The 20,849-nt window shown below is 38.4% G+C and overlaps 2 protein-coding genes across 3 annotated transcripts in view; both read left to right on the top strand.

Annotated features, from left to right (window-relative positions):
- Positions 1-1,661: 1,661 nt before the first annotated feature.
- Positions 1,662-8,634, top strand: bet1l (Bet1 golgi vesicular membrane trafficking protein-like). 2 transcript variants are annotated; one of them, XM_055022711.1, is made up of 4 exons: positions 1,662-1,739; positions 6,127-6,212; positions 6,691-6,747; positions 6,862-8,634. In XM_055022711.1, exons 2-4 carry the CDS (start codon positions 6,147-6,149, stop codon positions 7,027-7,029), a joined length of 291 nt encoding a protein of 96 aa, XP_054878686.1. In that variant the 5' UTR covers positions 1,662-1,739; positions 6,127-6,146; the 3' UTR covers positions 7,030-8,634. The 2 variants fall into 2 exon arrangements, with proteins under 2 accessions (XP_054878686.1, XP_054878685.1); XM_055022710.1 differs by lacking the exon at positions 1,662-1,739 and adding an exon at positions 2,782-2,884.
- A 3,410-nt stretch (positions 8,635-12,044) lies between these two features.
- deaf1 (DEAF1 transcription factor) overlaps positions 12,045-20,849 on the top strand; it is a 15,919-nt gene continuing 7,114 nt past the window's right edge. The window contains exons 1-10 of the mRNA XM_055022719.1: positions 12,045-12,449; positions 13,457-13,554; positions 14,271-14,397; positions 14,490-14,639; positions 15,285-15,424; positions 15,636-15,701; positions 16,584-16,628; positions 17,120-17,243; positions 18,638-18,772; positions 19,044-19,336. Coding sequence (XP_054878694.1) covers positions 12,254-12,449; positions 13,457-13,554; positions 14,271-14,397; positions 14,490-14,639; positions 15,285-15,424; positions 15,636-15,701; positions 16,584-16,628; positions 17,120-17,243; positions 18,638-18,772; positions 19,044-19,336 — 1,374 coding nt within the window. The 5' untranslated portion in view covers positions 12,045-12,253. The remainder of the gene's footprint in view (positions 12,450-13,456; positions 13,555-14,270; positions 14,398-14,489; positions 14,640-15,284; positions 15,425-15,635; positions 15,702-16,583; positions 16,629-17,119; positions 17,244-18,637; positions 18,773-19,043; positions 19,337-20,849) is intronic.

The raw sequence follows: 20,849 nt of genomic DNA, 5'->3' as shown, positions 1-20,849 counted from the left end.
ATGGGTTCGACTTCGCAGGGCGCTGGGTGAGGCGCGGAAGGCTCATGGTTAACAAAGCCCTCCGCGGGCGAAACTAGCGGCCACCTCCGCTTGTCTCTAGCCCGGGTGCGGGCTCGGTTATCCAGACGGATGGCTAGGCTTATCAACTCCTCCAACGTCTTAGGTTCGTCAATTGTGGCCAACAAATCCTTCATGTTCTCGTTCAAGGCATTATAAAACGCGCTCTTAAGCGCAGCTGGGTTCCATCCTGACGCTGCCGCTTTAACGCGGAAATTAATGGCAAACTCCGACACAGATTGAGGTCCCTGTTTCAATGTTAACAGATCTCGAGAGTCGGACGCCGGATCTGACGACTGATTAAAGACCTGTTTAAATTCCTTCAGGAACTCCTCGAACGAACACCCATAATTGGAGAAGGAGGAAAACCTGGCTTGTGCCCAGTCTAAAGCCTTGCCAGACAGGTGGGCAAGGATGAATGAAATCTTTGCGCCGTCATGGGAAAAACTGGAAGGTGAGTGGTTGAACAGAATCTGACACTGGAACAGGAAACCCCTGCACTTATCCATTTCACCTGAGAATCGCTCAGGAGCTGGAGGCCGACGTTCATAAGACCCGGACCGACCTGTGACGTCAGTGCTTGGAGCGGGTGTGGGCGCTGGATCGGGCGGTTGCGAAGACTGGAGGAAATGAGCAATTTCCTCGAGGCGGGAGTTTGTCTCGAGCTGTCGCTTGTTCATCTCACGTAACGCAGTGTCGTGACTTTGAATCAGCGAGTGCTGCTCCTGTAAAGTCCGGCGGAGTGCGTCTGCTGTGGTTTGAGATTGGTCAGTGTTCTGTCATGTTTTGATTAGCTCGGCGAACCCACATGCGCAGAACACACTCAGGAGGGAGAGGTAAGTGCAGTGAGATTTATTGCAACAACAAAAATGTGACAGTGACGGTTGCAGGGAGGAACAGGCGGCGGCGTCGCAGGAAGGCGGATTGGAGAAGCGGTTAGGGTTAGGGTCTCAGGAGCCACAGGGAGGATCAGAGCTCACGTCTCGATGAATCTCCTGGCCAACGAGAATCCAGGTGGAACAGACTGCCAGGAGAACACGGGAAACAGGACCTGAAGGCAGATGACAGGAAAGCGTTAGGTTGGTCTGAGGTTAACTTAGCACAGGTTCTACCATAGGCGAGCAACACTCTGACACTGGAGTGTTGGCGTGATCTTCCAGAAGTACTCCTCCCGATGAAGTAAGTGGCCACAGGTGTGCAGGAAAAAACCACCAGTCACGCCCCCACGCAGTGTCACGACGCCCCCTGGAGGAGAAGCTGAAGGCGCACCTCCAGATTCACAACAGGGTAAAAGAGATAAAACCTTTAAAAACAGTATTTGTTCAGATTCATGTTCTACATTATTAAGTTTAAAATATAATCAATCAGATAGTAGGATGGAGATTTTGTTAGAAATATTTCATTCATTGTTCAGAATACAAAATGTAAATGCCCATGTCATAGTATGTTCTAGTTGGGGTTGTTGCCCATAGTGTCCAGTAGGGGCACTGTAGTTCAGTTTTTGTTGAGTCGCTGCGAGTCTCCTGTCAGTCAGCACTGTGGGCTGAAGTACCCATGGACAGGAGGAAGAGGAGGAGCATTTTCATTTTGTACTTGAGCTGGCGCTCATATTTTCAGTAGGCTAGGATAGCACGACGGCCTTTACCGCTATGGACTTTGTAGCCCTCGGACGGCGGCTCGAGGTGCTCTTTTGGAGCTTTATTTGGTTTATGTAATGTATTCATGTTTTATGTGATGTATTCATGTTTTGTGTATTTTTTCTTTAGTTTTCACGGTGTCTGAAAACTGGTTTCAACCCAGTAAAGTGACTATAGGGGTAGGGTTAAAAAATCTCTTTGATGTGTCCAGAGACTGTTGGCCAGAAGGGAGTTTACGATCCGCGAACCGACGGTTCTGTCCTTTAGAGCTTCGACTAGCCGTCGAAGCTCTCCGTGTTTTTTCTTGAGTCTGAGGGACTGCTACACAAAATATGAGTTTCTTAGTTATATTTGTGTGAGTTCCAGCACGTATTGGAGTAGAAGGAAACGAGAGGGCAGATAAAGTGGCAAACAGGGCAATTCAAAATCCTGTTAGTTTTACAGTTAAAACAAGTAAATCTGAAGAGTATTGTGAAAGGAAAACTGATGAACAAATGGCAAAAAAGGTGGGATGAAGAAAAAACAGGAAGATGGTTTTATAAAATTCAGAAAATAGTAGGAGAAAGAAGAAACGCAAGAGGAAATGGAAAGGAGGAAAGAGTTACAAGGTTAAAATGTGTAAAATTATAAAAGTTCATTACAGTACACTTTTTAACATTTAAAAGCATACTACTAACAATTGTGATTACTGTGGAAAATATGAAACAATAGAATATGCTATATTACAATGTCAGAAATATGAAAGAGAGAAAAATATATGAGGAGAGTTTGAATGTATTAAGGACAAGGTTAATTTATTAGATATTTTGAGGAAGAATTTGAGGAGTAAATATATTCAAATAGTCATTCGATTTTTAAAGAAAACTAAAGTATTTCATAGAATTTGATTATAACAGATGTGTTTGTAAATGTGTGGATGATATACATGGTTAGAATACAAAATTATCTAGAAGTACATATATTTGCGCGTGTGTATAAATGTTCTTATAGATAACTTTGTATTCTATATATATAAAGACCATCACGAACCACACTACATACCAGTAAGTGGCAGTAATGCTACTAAAAGTTTGTTGCCAACCGCCATTAAATCCAAGAAGAAGAAGAAGAAGAAGCAGAAACACCGTGGTCACGTGCATCTGAACAGCTGATCTTGACGTCAGGAAGCAACATGGCGGACTGGAACAGAGGTACAGTTTGTTTTTAGACACGTATTCACTTTCTGAGATTAAGCTGTTCGTTATGTTGATCAATCAAATGAAACACGCGCAAATATATGTACTTCTAGATAATTTTGTATTCTAACCATGTATATCATCCACACATTTACAAACACATCTGTTATAATCAAATTCTATGAAATACTTTAGTTTTCTTTAAAAATCGAATGACTATTTGAATATATTTACTCCTCAAATTCTTCCTCAAAATATCTAATAAATTAACGTCGTGGTGGCTTTGTTCGAACTCTACGATACGGGATTACAACGGCGATTAATTAATCTAAACTAGCCTTAAACGTGCGAAGCTAGCAACTTCAGAAGTTTCTAACAAAGAGGAGTATAGACACGTTCAGTTTGAACGTGTCTATCCTGAGCTTTGCGTGTATATATATATATATATATATATATATATATATATATATATATATATATATATATATATATATATATATGAAGTGACGCCCATTGTGTTTCTTTCTACTATTTACAGTTAAAAAAAGGTTTAAGTTCATAAAAAGAAACCACAGATATGCAATATGTCTTCCACATGTACACCTTTAACCTTTCAAAAGTTGTTTTTCTTGGTCATTTTTTTCTTGTTTTTAGAGAGTCAAAATGTCAAAACGGTGTGACTGTTCGAACTCAATTACTGCTTTATAAATGTCTTAAAAATTACATTGAATCTGTTCAATTTTTTTTTTTTCCTGATTGACATGATTTTTAAAGTCTTTTCTTCATCCTGTGCAAACTTTCAAAGCATTTTTAGTTATAAATCTATTATAACATTTAAACAAACTTGATGTCCATTTAACAAAATATCATGTGGTGCAACCGCCAAGAAATTTCCATTCCCATATTTTGAAATCCAGTCAAAAACAAGATGTTGCATCATCCAACAGTCTGCCAACAGTCTCTGGACACATCAAAGAGATTTTTTAATTTTTCTCTAATTTTATTCAAAGTGCCACTTTTAGCAGTTGGTATGTAGTTGCCACATTTGGGTATCATGTGGTATGACCTAAAAAAAAAACTATTAATATTTAAATATTCCTAAAATTTTCTATTTTGATTATGAATTTTATATTTGCCTTGTGTAGGAAGTTAGCTTGTTTTTTTTTAAGAAGACAAATTATTTATCTGTTACTAATTACTGAACAAGAAAATATTATTTGGTGTGACCATTGTAATGATACATTTATGTTCTTGAAGGGTAGTTTCTGTGCTTTTATTTTTAAATTCAAGACTCAAATACAAAAACAGTACTTTATATTATTATTTCCTGAACAGATTTTTGCACAATTTTGGTATTTTTTTAACAATATGATAAAAATACAATTGAACATGTAACATTATGGGAGTAGTTCCAGCATGTATTTTGCCACTTATTGTTTTGATCTATCTAGCAAGAAGGCACCGTCATCAAACTGTAAGCTATGATGAAGTATCATGTGTGGTGGGCCAGTTACTTCAGGATGTGGGAGAAAAAGGCCAAGTCAGCACCATGCGACAGTCTGACAAGAACTTGTTCACATGGTCATGTGCTCACCAGAACCTGAACCAGCAGGAACCTCATTCAGTTCCAAGTTGGACAGGCAAGACTGGGCAAAGTTCACAAATTCCTGTTTCTAAAAACTGCTTGAAAATAAGCATTTCCTTTTGTTCACATGGACATCAAAGTACCCAGGAATAGTTGTGTGCCAATCAGTCAGTCACCAATCATAATCAGCCGATTTCCGTTTAAAAGTGTATGATTGGTGATCACCGATCACTGTCTTTGGTTACCGATCACAAAAACCAATTACATATTTCACAGCGTGCTTTTCCTTCACTGCACAAGCATACGGCAGCAAATCCTAAGCAAGTGGAAGTTTAACGCTGTGTCAGTGATGGGAAGTTTGCATCTTGTGATGGATAAATAGCTCAGCGGAGAAGCCAAAATGCTTGAAAACGTGTTCAGTAAAACAACACGCTTTACTGATACTGATTGCAGGTATTTCATTTGTCCTTTTCATTGAATACGTGCTGCGTTGTGCCCTGCAAGCATTGTACAGGTTTTTCTCTAAATAAGGTGATTTTATGGTTCCATTTTGCCAGATCACATAGTAGTATTTAATCGGCAATCCATGTGATCAGTATTGGTGATCGGCCCTCATGGGAGATCAGAAGAAGAAGGAAAAAATGGAATTGCTGCATTTCTTCCCAGGAGTAATATAATGGTTTGGAAGTTCATTGACATTCTTTCCATTTTGAAACTATTTCTTATCTTACATGGTTCTGCTTAATATAGTTAAACTGAAACTGAATTATTATATTTCCATTAATGTACTTAAATTTGGGAGCTTGAAAATGTTTCTTTATCCAGTTTTTTAAATAAAATTAGAAAATTAAAGCAATCTCCTGTACATTCTGATTTTATTAAGGATATGTTTGAAATACGTATTACAAAGTTGATTCCTGTATTAATTTTTATGCAAATTAAATTGGTGTTTATGGGGATTTTTGTAATGTACTGTTCCTGCTTGTAATTCTATTTTTATGTTTTAAAAGAATTTGGATTTGTTACCTGGCCTACATTTTTGTATAAATCATTTGGTGCGAACAATTAAAAAAGTAAATGTATTGAATATCAAAATATGCTCCAGTATCTGGAGCATAATTATTAATCACTGATACAGTATCTTCAAGTGATTAAAGATTTATTTTTTTATTTATCACAGTTTGATGAAATGGTGAAGAAAAACAGTGGTCAAGTCAATTATAAATGGAATTTCACAGTTCTTTGGGAGTCATAATTGTCAGAAAAATACAAATTATAAAAACTATGTTTCTAAACACCTTAAATAAATGAAAATTAATATATCTTTAATACATCATGGAAAATACCATGATTTTACCACAAATCGTGGTCACACCACATGACATTTTTTAAGACCACAGTCAAATTATATTGGTAAAACCTCTGAAAAGATCTCATTTTAATGTGAAATTATGATTTCTGTATGCACAAAATTTCTAGTAATTACAATGGATATACATATTTTAAAATTTTAATGTAGTCAGGTGAGAGAGAGACCTTAAAAATAAATCACTGGATAAAGTTTCATTTCAGCTGCTTAAAAGAAGCAGGTGCTCAACAAAAATCTTGATTTTAAATTCCAATATGTGAACGATTAACACTGGCCTGGTCGTTTGTGTCTGTGCGTCTTCAGGTCATGGCTCTGTCGACAGCATGCTGGATGCTGAAAACAAGCGACTGGCTGATAACTTGGCCAGTAAAGTGTCCCGACTGAAATCGGTATGTAAAAACCCTACATGCTAATGGTATGTAAAAAGCTTATTTCCACTGGTTTCATTATCAGTGGTGGTTGTCGGTTGTCTGCCTACCTGCTTGTTATTTTGAGTTTCTAGCCACAGGTGTTACATACTTCTTCTATTTGTATGCGTTAAAGGTGCAATATTATGTAAAATTTACTTTTTTGAGATTTACATCATGTTATAATCTTTACCCTCATCAAAAACATATATGGAATGTTGCCTTGATTCTTTCATGCATGTTTTAGGAATCTTTTAATTTTTTTGTAGCATCTGAATGCTGTAAAGTAATACTATATGCCTCGAAAATACATGACTGTCCTTTTAAGTACATTTTTTTCTCTAAACTTAGAGGTTTAGATTTTTTTCCAATTAAAAAAGCTTTGTGACTTTTATGGACCTACAGTTTGAAATGAGTAGTTCCAAACTTTTTTCATACTAATCTAATGTTTTTCTGACAGCTGGCTTATGACATTGACAGAGAGGTGGATGATCAGAACGACTACTTAGACAACATGGTGAGTCCGTCTTGCCTCTGATGTAAGTGGTTCTTGCGGACCTCTAGGTCTTATTGCAGGTGTGTGTTGAAAGAAACTAAATTTGTAATTGTCTTCTCCCTCTTTGTCTTTCAGGACTCAAACTTCATGAGTGCAACGGGCCTGTTGAGCGGGAGTGTGAAGCGGTTTTCCACAATGGTCCGATCTGGCAAAGACAATCGACGCCTCCTCTGCTACGTCTCCGGAGGACTGGTCCTTGCCTTCTTTCTTCTCTATTACCTGGTTTCCAGGATCCAGACCTGATTTCAGGAGAACGTCGTCAACCCATGTTGATGTTAAACTCAGACTGACAAACCTTATCTGATAGGCTTGAGCAGCCTCTAAGGTTCTCATGCTAAGAAAATACCTTTTTGATAAAAAGGTATTTTATGTATATATATGTATGTTTAGCTGAACTGATGTACAGCAGATGGTATTTGCAATCTCACTTGGGGAAACTATAGTGGGTGTTATGCTAAAGAGCAGGGGACATGTCAACATGCCGATGCTTTCAGGAGCTGAGCGATTCCAAAGTGGAGAAGAAAAAAAGGCATCACTCAAACACATCAAGGAGGAACAATGAACTGTTACGTCCAGCCCTGCTCGGTCATGCTTTCAGGCCTGGATCTCTATGATGATTACGCCTTGTGATTGTTTGAGAAGAATCTAAACAGAATGGTTGACCCACTGCCGTCATGCTTCTGGTTCACCTCAGATTTAAGTAAGTAGACTGAATTTACAAAGTGCTAGTCATAGAGCCAAAACAACAATAACACATATTTCAATAACAATAATACTGAACATGTGATCACAGCTACAGCACACCAGGCTGGGATGCAAGCAGAGCAGTAAACCCTTTATGGTCATACAGTCAGGTGTCTGTTAGTCTGCTGATTCAAATTTTTTTTTTATACCCCAAGTTTTATAAATAATAATAAGGGGTTTTCTGTCTTTATATTGCTATGAAAGAATAAGCAGATGAATTGATTGAATAACTTCTTGGCAATATGACAACTTGAGTCCTGTCCAAACTAATTTATCTTCAGTAAACAATTAATGCTGGTCACAAAAATTCCTGTTTTCTTGTGAAAAGATCATTTCTTTTTTGGGGGGAAAAAAAAGTTTGTGAACTCATAAATAGTGGTTTAAAACCCAATATTTTGTTTGATTCGATATATTCATTTGATGTATTCATTGGTTTTTAAAAGCGAGGGGGAAAAAAGCAATGCATTCTGTTCTGTTTAATCCTTCAGTATGTGTGTGTCAGGCTGATGAGAACTTGTTAGTGGAGTCGCAAGTTTAAGAACCACTGATGAACTAAATAGCTCTACAAATTAATTCATCATTCCTATCAGCAAACTTACTTAGAAGATACTGTTACCATATTGGAATTTCCATGTTCTTTTTTATGTTTTACTGTGTTTACTTCACCAATTATGAATATCATCCATTGTTAAATTTCCAATTGGTCTTTAGCTTAATTTTTTTTTCGAAGCATCCATAAAAAGTTTAGAGAACTGATTGTTTTTGTGTATTTCTCAACTCCCCCAAGTTTCCAGGTTCTTTGGACATGTGTTTGTTTTAACAGCAGACTTTTATTTACTGATTGGTCAATATTAATCATTAGTAAATTATAGCACAGTCTTCTTTTTTAGACCCTAAGTGTCAAGGGAAAAAAAGCAGGACGGTTTAGATTTGAAACTTTTTCTGATAAATTGATACAATCCAATAGGAAACTCTTGATGTGTAATGGTTAATTTAATATGGATGAAATTCAAACTTATTTTTTCAATATGTGTAAAGCTTTGTGTAGCATACTGTCTGCTTTCAATACTGTACCAGTAAATAAATGTTTTGTGTGTGTTTGCCAGATAATGCTTCTGTATGTTGGTGTTCCCCCAATTTTCCCTTTACACAACATCCTGCAGTGTGTGGTGTGTTACGTGGTGGTGAGTTGAAAATGCCCGATCTAAAATGGGGCATCTTCCCTGACTAACAGCAGAACGCAGCCTGTTGAATGTGACAGATAGCCAATCAGAAAACGCCTTGACGTAAGAACGGAGGGGATCCTGACAGCTGACATGACGCAACTGAGAATCCAGTGGTTGTGTTTATTCCATTAAAAATGTTTACTATGAAGAAACATAACTCATCTCCAAATCATAGTGCAGCAGATAGAGCGGCTGCTCCTGTTGTCCTTTATCAGACACCTTTTCTTTTTTTCGTCTTTTATCGCTAAAAATGAGTCCATAAACTATCACCACCTGAACACCATCACTTCATGCAGAAGCTTGCCCTGTCAATGTCCTGAAGGTGTTGCCGTCTTTAGGCTTCTTTGTTTCTATTTTTTCTGCCACAGGCTTTTATTGCAAAGTGGCTTCTCAGAATCTGATAAAACTACTCCTCTCCTCTCGTCTCGACCACTGCCCTAACGCTCTGACTCTGGTCACCATGGTAACATTTATATATATATCCCTTCAAAATAAGATACAGATGCGCCACAAACGAACATTTTACTTTGGTGAAAATTTTAACTCACGATAACGACTAATGGGAGCCCTGAGCTTGTTTCTCCCATCTGGGAGTGATGAGAGACAAAGACACCCGAAGTGTTGCTGATGCTCAGGGAGCTTCTTGGTCTCTACGTGGAGAAGCAGTTTGAAGCTTCATTGCTTCATTAACATCCATCCGGTCACCATATCATGCAGAGTGAGCTTGGAATGTGGGAATACCTACCGGGATGAATCCATTCTCCTGTCTTTTCTCTGGGCCAAAGAAACTTTCCAAAGAATCTGATCTGATTCTGACTCATTTTGCTGCTTGTGGCTCAATGTTGGCGGCAAGACATAACCGAGAGAATCCAGTTAAAGGATTTTCAAAATAAAAGATCCTCCAGACTCACATAATACATATCATGGAAATATATTTCATTATTTCTTGCGCGGCTCGGTGGTTGGGGACCACTGGTGTAATGGATGAAACAGCGCTCTCGGAGCTCAGCGGCCGCGACTACGAGTTCAATTAACGCTGTCGCCTGATTCACATTTTAGGCCACTTTATTTTATTGTCTGAAAAAAGAATATTCACTTGTGTGGTATATTTTGGTGAAATTTCAATATATTCTTGAATATTCCTTCACATGCAAATAATTATTGTTTTGAGGAGATCAAAGAGAAAGAGACATTTTCTAATCCGTTTATTTACCTTTGTCTTCGTCGCGTTTTAATCAGGAAACGATACAGCCACCTAATTTTTTACAAACATTTGCGTTGAGGACCCCGTTTGACTGTCACTAGTTAATCTTAGTTTGGCTCGTTTTGTTTTTAAGTTTATTTCCCCTCTTCACCAGCCAGCAAACTGGTTCACAGTAGAGAACACAGACAAATACTGTAGATATTGATCATAATCTGTGGGTTTCTGACCGTAATATCGGAATGTTTATTATTATAACTTTGACTTGTCAATTTGGATTCACCACCAACTACAACATTTGCTGTTAACTTTATATCATTTAGATGAGATGTTATTGCAGTATAACTGAAAGACATTATTTGATATTCCTCTCTATTTGGACACGTAAACACCACAGCAACACAATCAGGTATGTGATTTGGAGTTTATTAAACATGGTGACCCAACCATAGTAGTGTCGCTGAAAAGAAGAAAGTTCAGAAACGGTTTGGTTGCATTGCAGGATCTGAGCCAGAAACACACAATAGGCTAGAAGTGTTAAGCAACTCGCATTAAAAGTATTTGAGAGTCAATTCCAATGATTTTCTCATCAGTGCTGGTTACAAAAAGCAGAAACCTTCCACTCAGGTTTATATTGTGCTGCTCATGAGATGAAATTCATTTATTCTGGTGAACCAGAATGGGATTGTCGTGTTTCTCATTGATCTAGTTCTGCTCATATGTGGTATTTTCGAACGCTGCTCTGTTAAAACTTGTTTTGAAACATATTTTTCACTTACAGCATTACACATATTTGCTTCAAATGGGATTTATGGTAAAGTTTTGCAAACGGTTTTGTCAGAGAAGTAGGATTTTTCAACGGGCATCAACGCAGCCACTTACAATTTAGAAACATCTGTTGTTTGCAAAGGTTTCAACCAGTTAATTTAGTCACCAGTTAATCTATAACACCTTTCGTGGTTGTTCTGGGAGCCGCTATCATTGGAACAGTTATTCTGAGGACGATGCTAACCCAGTCCCTCAGGCCTGCAACGTTTGTAAAGCTAACGGACCGCTTTACTAATTCAAGAGACTGAATAGTGTGGTTGATACATCCAGTTTGATACATCCAGCTTTGTTTGTTGTTTTTTATGTATACAACTTGTTTAAAGGATTGTTTTGAAAACAGAACGATTGCACCACGTGTGCTAAAAATCTTATTACTGATCTATTGGGGTTGTAATATTGTAGCACTTCCTGTGATTAATACCTAATTGATGGGTGGGACTCTACTGTGCTGAAAGTTAACTGTGATCTGTTAATGTGCATTGGCCTTGGTTTATTACTGACCAGTATGGTTTATTAAACTGGTACATCTTCAACTTTACAGATTTTCCTTCCATATTTTAGTATAAAGTCAAAGTTTCACTGCATTTAGATCATTTTAGACCAATGTAGACACTTTAAAAGTCTTGAAATCAAATGTGTGACAGAGTTAATTTGGGTGTATTCAGTGAAGGGGCTTAGGGTTGGGGCAGACAAATATTCTTTTCTATTCAGGTACATTTGTTGCAGCCAATATATATTTTTTGGATGATTTTGTAATTCAGTATGAACAGTGTTCCACCACAGACAGCCCTGTGGAAGTGCAACAAGGAGTCTACTTTGAAACATCATGAAACTGAAACATAAAAATTAATAGAAGTCAAAAACACTGAAATTTAGATGATAATCAATGAGTAGAAGGCATTGGTTTGTCATTAAAATATATTTAAATATATTTTAATAATAATTATTTGGATATATAAAATAAACATGCATAAATATCCATTTCCTGTGTTAATATGTTTGGAAGATTGGCTGAAAAAATAACCTTCCCTGGTTATATTTTGGTTTCCTGCCTTCTATGTCAGTGGTACAGGATGTCAGTGTAGAATTGGAATCATAAATCTTTGTGGTTTTATGTTTAAGCCAAAAAAAGTGAAGCCTAATGAACTCCACCATCGCTTGGATACGCGTGCAAAATTGGATTCTCATCGGGTCAATTCGTACCCGTTCGTCATTTTCCGGTGTGTCGCTTGCCGTAGGTTTGAAATAAAAAGAAATTACGAATGCCCTTTAATTTTCCGGGTCAGCTTGAATTGCGTAAGAGTTTTCCAGAGTTTCTGGTAAATACAGTTATAGTTTATTTCAGAAAATTTAATTCACGAGCTCCGTTACTTGTGCGTCGCTGTATTCGAGGCTCCGGGAACCTCGGATCTGTTTCTTTGTTCCGCGGTCGCTCGGCCCTATTCGGTTCTTGTCGTTCCGCGGAAGAATGGACGAGGCTGCCTCGGCCACGAAGGCACTCGGGCTGGACGAACCGCCCATTGGTGGGTCGGTGGAGGGAGTGGGCTCGGATACGGAGTCGGAGGCCGAAGTCGCTCCGATGTCTGTGATAGCGGAACCGCGAAACATCGACATGAGAGCCGAGCACCTCCCGAACACAGACGAGGCCGAAGCGGCATTCGCAGGTAGGCAGCGGCAGGAGGCCATGGCTGTTCAGGAGGGTAAACAGAGGGTTAGAGTAGTTAGCATAACAAGACCAACGAATGTATTACTTTTTATTGGCATAGCTCACATAAAATCACAGGGTTATTCCGCATTTTAATACAACCACCGAAACTTTGTGGCTGATATTTGGACCCAACTTCATTCAAATTTCTTCCTGAAATAATTCTACTCAGTGATTTAGCCATTGTTGTTTCATTTTCCTGTCAGAAATATTTAGAAATAGAAATAATAATACAAAATACAGATATTACTCGTAAATGTAACCCCGAAGCTATAAGTAAAAAATGTCAATATTGAAAATATATTGTGGAAGCTGCCTCAGTTGTAGTGTGGGCATTAGCCCCCACCCACCAAAACTACTGCATTTCATCTACAATGACTTACAAAAGAAGGCTTCAGACTAATTGAATTTGTTTCTATCTTGCAATACAAAATGAAATGATCAAAGAACTTGAACTAAATGGATACTGACTTATTAGTTGAACTTTGTTTGATTAAAATGATCATTTTAATTGTTTTGAGAAGTTTGGAATTGTGTCATCATTTCACTCTGGGATAAAAAAAGAGTTTACCAATTGTGAGATCACAACCTTCAGTGTTCCAAACTTACTTTATTGAAAAACATTGAATATGATACAAACGTATTTTAGGTGCATTTGAGATAGTGCTCTCATATATAAATATAAAGTTTAGGCAACAGAAGGCCAATTATGTCTAACTTTCCGGAGATAGGTGGATATGGTCGGGTTCCCATGCAAGTATTGGCTGATCACCCAAAATTAAGGAAGTTGGTTGGTTCACCCCAAGTTTTTAATCTTAAATTCATCAACAGAAGCTTTTATTGTGTGCCATACTTTCAGCTGTGAAACTGGTCTGACTTCATTTCACAGTCCTGTCGTATTCACAGAAATAATTTGTTGTAGTTTTTCTTGGACGTCAGTGATTTTTATCTTTTGCGGCTGATTAGAGGTGGCTGCAGTGACCGTGGCGGATGTTCAGGCTGCAGAGGACAATGTCTTCACCACCACTGTAGCTACGTCAGCAAGCCTTCCTGAGCACGTTCTGGTAAATAACACCTCACTGCTCAAATCACTCCATAGACTCATGTTTGATTTGTAAGGAGGAATAAAAGTGAATTTATTATGACATCAAATATTGTTGTGGGACTTCTGAAAAATAATTTGTCTAGGAATTCAAAAATGCACCAACCCAACATTAATATCTGTATTGAAAACAATTCTATATCGGTGACAATGTGTCTGACCTATAAGGGTGGATCTATTCATTCTAATTCTATGGTTTGTGCTCTGAGCGGCGTCATGCTTTATTATTTATTCTACTCTATATTTTAATTCCTAATTGCACTTTCTGAATCATTTGAAAGGTTTGTTGCAGTTTATTTTTTGCATATTTGACCAGAGTAGTCAACCTCTTGTTTTTGTCACTTTCAGTTTCTCTATTATTTATTCCACATTAGCTGCTGTACTCCTAATTGATTGATTGAACAAATTAAAGTTGTGTTGTTTTTTCATGTTTGACATAGCTTATGAATCTTTTGGTACTAATGCAGAGTTACCAAATATGTTTGTAATCCAGTACATTTATATCTATGTTAAAAAAACAACAACAACAAACATTTTAAGTCAGTTCAGCACTTTTTCTTTGTGTATTGGGTCGTCATCGGCCGATGCAAAACCTCAGATATCTGTATCGTATGGGAAATGAATATCATTTACAGCATGTTATCGTTTCCGTACTTGACTATGTTTGTGTACTTACAGAGTGGCAGGACTACTCTGCAGCTGGGCGAAGGGCTCAGTACCCAGAAGGCCACCCTGATTGTGGTTCACACTGATGGCAGCATCGTGGAAGCAGCGGGCCTCAAATCTGCCACCACCATCACATCTGGTGTGCTGTACTGTCCTAGCAGGACGATGCTTTTTATCAGCCTGTGAAAAATTATCACATATTATTTACATCCCTCTGTGTGCGTCTGTCAGGCCCTCAGACTCCACCCACTCCTCTGACTCCGCTGCAGGACAAAGACTCTTGCTCCAAATACAACTGGGACCCATCGGTGTACAACAACGAACTGCCGGTCCGCTGCAGGAATACGAGCGGAGTCCTGTACAAGAACCGGCTGGGATCAGGTGACATCTTTTGAAAATTCTGGCTTACCAGATTTGTGCTGATATCAGTCTACCTGCCTCTATGTATAACTATGGCTCAGCTTTCTGAATTTAATTTAAAAAACAAGTAACTTTTTTAATAATATAGTGGCATCTTTTTCATTTTCCAATAGCTGATTGCATCTTCTGTCAGTAAAAATATTGGATTTCGATATTGGCCCAACTCTTCATATCAGTGCAGCCCTACCTAGTTTAATATGTTTTAGTTCTGGATTTGCAGAGCACAATGGTTAAATATTGGGGATTAATAGCTGCTGAAGCCTGTGGCACCAAATGTAATACTTTGTTGAAATAACAAACTGAGTCAGTTTCCATGATCTTTTTTATATTTCTCTGTGTTTATTTCACCATTTATTCATAGAATTCATTGTTAAATTTCCAATTGGTTTTAGCTTGCCTAGTTTCCTCAAAGGATATATAATATAAAGTTTCGGCAACTGAATATTTTTTCGTATTTTCGGTCCCCCCTCCCCCATTCTCTTTGGTCATGTTAGTTTAAACATTTGACGTTTATTGATAGTTTGATCAATATTCATCATCAGCAAACAGTCTTGTTTGCGCTATTCCTGAAATTTTTTTATGCTAACATAGTTGTTCATTGTTCAGGGGGCAAAGGTCGTTGTATCAAACACAACCAGCAGTGGTTTGCTCCAACTGAGTTTGAAGCTTTGGCGGGAAGAGCGAGCAGCAAAGACTGGAAGAGGAGCATCAGATACGCTGGCCGACCTCTGCTCTGCCTCATTCAGGTACTGAACTGTGCAACTGCTACACTGTCAGACCACAACTGTAATGAACGCTTTCATGGTGAGAGTTTTACAATTTCATACAGATTCTAAACAGAAAGCTGGAGTACATCTCTCCCTCCTCAGTATTTAAACTTGCCTGTGTGTGTGTGTGTGTGTGTGTGTGTGTGTGTGTGTGTGTGTGTGTGTGTGTGTGTGTGTGTGTGTGTTTTAGGAGCATATTCTGAACCCTCATGCTGCTTCCTGTACTTGTGCCGCCTGCTGTGATGATCTAACACATGTGAGTGTAGGATTCAACACATGTCAGTTCACCAACAACAAAATATCTGCACCCCTTTATTTATGCTTGAGGCTTTTATTTTAACCATCTTAAAAAGGACTATATAAGTGTTCCAATCACATTAGCAGCAAAACTCTGCAATACAGAATCTCTAGGTTATGGTTTTGATGGACTAAAATAAACCCAAATATTTTTTTGTCTTGGAAAAACCCCCCAAGTGTTAAGTAGTTAAGATTAAAGCCTAAACTTACTAAACTTACATCTAATTACTCCTGACTGACTCAAATAAACCCATGTTTTTCATTTTGTCTTATAGAAGTGGATTCTTTGCCCAAACACAATGAAAAACAATTCAGCTTAGGTGATTTAGTTTGATCAATTAATTATATAATAAATAAACTCGGTAGTATTTTGAAAGTCGATTTTGTGTACAGACTTCATAATCCATTTTTTCTGGTTTCAGTTGTAAGTAGTTTTTATTTCCTTCTTAATTCATTGTTTTAGGTTCATGTGTTTTATTTTGGATAATATTTAACACAACGTCCAGCAATATTATCATTTATCACAATAATTTCTGGGACAATTTATTGTCAAGTAAAGTTTGTTATTGCGACAGGCCAATGCACATAAAGTTTATTGAAAAGAAAAACCCAAACAAAGAATGAAATGTTTGACAGTGTAGTATCGAGAGGACTGATTGTGCCTCTCACCATGACCCCACTCTTCTAGCGTGTTGATTAAAATAGGAATTAAATTATGAACTCATTATTTATCCAAAGATCCAGAATAAAGTTGGGTGAGCTGAGTATTACATGTTCAAGTGGCAGAATTAAGATTTTCTCATATTTATGCATTTATTGATATGCTTTGCTTCTTTTACAGTCACCAAAAGATGGGGACTCTGTGACACCAGAAAATATCACCATGGTAAGTGTTTATTGTTTATTTTTTGCATGTTTAGCATGTTTATTTAACCTGTTGTCTATTTCTGTGTGAATTCTTTTCAGTAGCTCTTGAAAGAGCTCACATCAGTATTACAATTTTAAGTTTTCCGACATAAAAATGAGTTCAGTTGCAGGGATATTAATAATGAATAAATTAATAATAATAATTTTTACTTGACGGCTTTACATCTCATTTTCTGACCAATATTTTGTACAACTCAGCTGAAAAACAAATATATCCCTCCACATTTCCTCTAATGTGGAGGGATATATTTAATGCTTTTACTTTTCTATATTTTCCACTTACTTATTTGTGTGGGTTTTTGTTAGTTTAGGGCTCAAATCTACCAAAAGCCAAGTTTAACAGTGCGGTAGTCCAAGAAGTAAGGTAATCCAAAGTAGTAGTTGTCTCAAAATTCTCATCAGCATTCATTTACAACATAACTGCTTCTTTTTTTGATTTTTGTTTTCCAGACTGGCCCTGTCCGTCTCTTTGTTCCTTACAAAAGACGGAAGAGGGACAACGAGCTCCCAGTTGTTCCAGTCAAGAAGGATCTCAGCCCCCTGAAGAATATCCAGCTGACTCCAGGAACCACGTGTATGTCACGGAAATCAGCTTATTTGTGACAGCAAAAATGAACTTTGAACTGGTTCATGCCAACATTTAGGCACTGCTGTCATGGCAGTTCATTAGGACTATCATATTTATGTCTAGCTTTAGGTCAGACGCATACTTCTGATGTCTTAAGCTTCTGGTTGTGCTCAAAATGTATTTAGTCAGATCATTCCACAATGTTAGCCTGCTTTTCCACTCCAAAACCAGGCTATGCGTAGGATCATTGTTCTGTTCAAGTTTTAACTATCTGACCTAAACTGTCACAATCAGAGGAAAAACAACCAGTTCCAGTATTCAGGAATATTTCAGCATCCATCATAACCTGAAAGATTCTTGATCAACATTTCCACCATGAAGGGAGTTTCACAACAACATAGCATCATACTACGCATCTGTGTTGCACTGCATGTTAGTTTGCCAAAGAACATTTACTTATTACTCTTATTATACCGGTACTCTTATTCTGAGATTGGAGAAAAGTAGAAAAGAATTCAAGCTCTTAAAAATTAACTGGATGCATCTTTAAAAGCCCTTAGTTGATATAATATCCATGCGCATGTTGAGTGTGTATAAACGTCCAACAGGGAGCTTGAGGGTCCTGCAGTATCTTGGTTGTGCCAAGGACTGCTGCACATTTCTGGACTGAGATGTCTGATGTTGTTCCTGGGATCTGTTGTAGCCACTGCTCCAGTTTGGGGGTATATATAAATATGGTGGGAGTAGCAGGAGCTAAGACAACAGGTTGTTGTATTTTATATTTGTATGTTAACCATCGTTACACATATACAAGATGGCTCCAGAATATCAAAAAGGGGGAAAATTTGTGAAAATATTGCAATATTTCAGTATAAATTGCTGTATTGAATTAATACCTGTGTGAGTGTGTGTGTGCATGGTTGTTTGTCCTGTTTGTCTCTGTGTTGCCCTGCGACAGACTGGCGATCTGTCCAGGGTGAACCCGCCTCTCGCCTGGAACTGGAGATAGGCACCAGCATCTCCCGACCCTAATAGGGACAACGGTGAACAGAAAATGGATGGATGGATTAATACCTTATAGCTGGATCATCTTTAGTGCTTGTGACACATAGTAGTTGCTTTGCAGTCTGATCACATCAACAACCCAGAAATGCTCTTTGGGATTCACTTTTTTAGCTAATCTAACGTTCCTTTAAAGAACAATGAAGTTCTAAACATACTCCACCAGAACAGAAAAAAAATGTTCCCTCTACCATTACTACAAGAAAAAAACCAAAAAGATTATGCTCCTGAGGCCTCAGTCTGGTCTTCACATTCAGGACAGACCTTTTATTTTTTTGTGCAGTTACCAAAAACTATTGTATGATTGGCCAATCCTGCTATTTTCTCTCTCTTGACAGTCACGGTGTCCCCGTCAGGGCAGTTTGCCGCCTCCAGCACGTTGACCTTTGACCGTACACCAACAAGCGACGCCGCCTCGGCCGCCATCATCTCAGACGGGTCAGCACATAGCGACGTGTTTGCTAGCACCACAGGTACACTCTGTCACTGAGACACTAACTTCACCTGGTTTGTTCTTTTCCAAACAAAGGCAAGCGTCAGGTGTTTTTGATAAAATGGGACCATGTTATTTTCAGAGTACTATAAAAATAACTAGTTGTCACTTTTTTGCTGTTTGAGAATTCATACAGTCATCTAATGTGATGAACATCCTTATACAGAGTATGATCCTGTTTTTTAAACAAGCTGGTCTAGTTAAAGTACAGCTTTCCCTGAGATGTCATTCTGCCTGCATCTTTCTTCCAGTGCTAACAGCGCTGCCAGCTCTGGCTGTTGCTCCTCAGCCCATCCAAGCCAAAGTAGCAGTATCCTCTGCAGCATCATCACCGTCGGCTACGATGGTGGCAGGGCTGGAAGTGGCGCCTGTAGGGGACGCGTGTTCGGCCGTGAATGAAGGAGAGAAGAACACTTGGGTGTACCTGGAGGAACTGGCAAACACTCTGATGAGCAACGTGCAGCAGCTGAAGGCCCTGATAGAACAGGCCAAAAACGGTGCTGGGGAGCCAACAGGGGCCAAAGGTCAGGGGGGCAGGAAGGAGGTGAGGCCAACTCAACCAGAAACTCTAAGAATCAGATAGAAAAGCTCAAACTGTTTAGACCAGATCACATCACTTTGAAGGAGAAGGAAAATGATACAAAAGTAAATTTAATTTACTTTTACAAATAAACATCCACAGTGTGTGATCATATACTCCCTTTGATTTAGCTTAGTAACCCAGTAGCCTTCAGACGTAACCAGAAGTCACCTGGTTAGTAAACAGAGACCTAAATAAGATCAGATTGTACATGAGTTAGAAAGTAAGCAATGTTCAGATCTACTTCTCATTTAAGAATTTTTCCTTTTTGTTTATAAAAAGTCATAAGCCATTAATTTTCAGCCTACTATACAAAAAAATTGTAGAGCTGAAACAATTCATGAGATTAACGACTTATTGAAATAACTCTCTACTTAATTTTGCAATCGATTAATTGTTAAATGAAGTATACAAACTCCAAACCATCCAGCTTGCTGAAAGAACAGTAGTAATTAAGCCGAAAATGGACAATATATATATGTATATACACTCCTGATCAAAATCTTAAGACCAGTCAAAAAATTGCAAGAATTTGCATTTTGCACTATTGAATCTTAAGAAGATTCTAAGTAGAGCTTCACAATGTTAAAAGAAAATATTAGTGCAAGAGACAAAAACATTTGAGCGGGGAATTTTCTGAAAACTGCATTTACACTCAAACATGATTTTTCAGCTGATCAAAAGTTTAAGACCATAGTCTTTAAAAGCCAAAAGCTGTGCAAAAATCTGGATTCCATGTCATGTTCTATGAAGTCTTTACACTGTCAAGACCTCCAGATGGCAAAAGCAAAAAGTTCACTGACTTTGAACGTGGCAGGATTGTTGAGCTGCATAAGCAAGGCCTCTCACAACGTGCCATTGCTGCTGAGGTTGGACGCAGTAAGACAGTCATTTTGCATTTTTTAAATGATCCTGAGGGTTAGGGAACAAAAAAGTCAAGCGGTAGACCCAAAAAAATTTCACCAGCTCTGAACCGCAGGATCCGATTGGCTGTCCGTCAAGACAAGGGACGATCCTCTACCCAAATTAAAGCCATTACTGGTGCTGACTGCAGCCCAATAACCATCAGACGGCATCTGCAAGGGAAGGGCTTCAGAAACAAAAAACGTCTTCAAAGGCCACGTCTTCTTCAACTCCACAGAATTGCCCGTTTGGACTTTGCAAGGGTGCACCAAACATGGGACATTGAAAGGTGGAAGAAAGTTGTCTTCTCTGATGAGAAAAAGTTTTGGCTTGATGATCCTGATGGCTTCCAACGTTACTGGCATGACAGGGAGATCCCACCTGAGATGTTTTCTACACGGCACAGTGGTGGGGGCGCCATCATGATTTGGGGTGCGTTTTCCTTCAATGGAACAATGGAGCTTCAGGTTGTGCAGGGGCGTCAAACAGCAGCTGGCTATGTGGAGATGTTGCAGCAGGCATCCCTCATGACTGAGGGCCCTCGTCTGTGTGGTAATGATTGGGTTTTTTCAAC

The sequence above is a fragment of the Poeciliopsis prolifica genome, unplaced genomic scaffold (genome assembly GCF_027474105.1).
Source record: "Poeciliopsis prolifica strain line A6 unplaced genomic scaffold, Auburn_PproV2 SCAFFOLD089, whole genome shotgun sequence".
In the NCBI taxonomy this organism is placed as follows: domain Eukaryota; kingdom Metazoa; phylum Chordata; class Actinopteri; order Cyprinodontiformes; family Poeciliidae; genus Poeciliopsis; species Poeciliopsis prolifica.
Note: the sequence above shows the minus strand (reverse complement) of the source record. Positions and strands in the feature narration are given on the sequence as shown.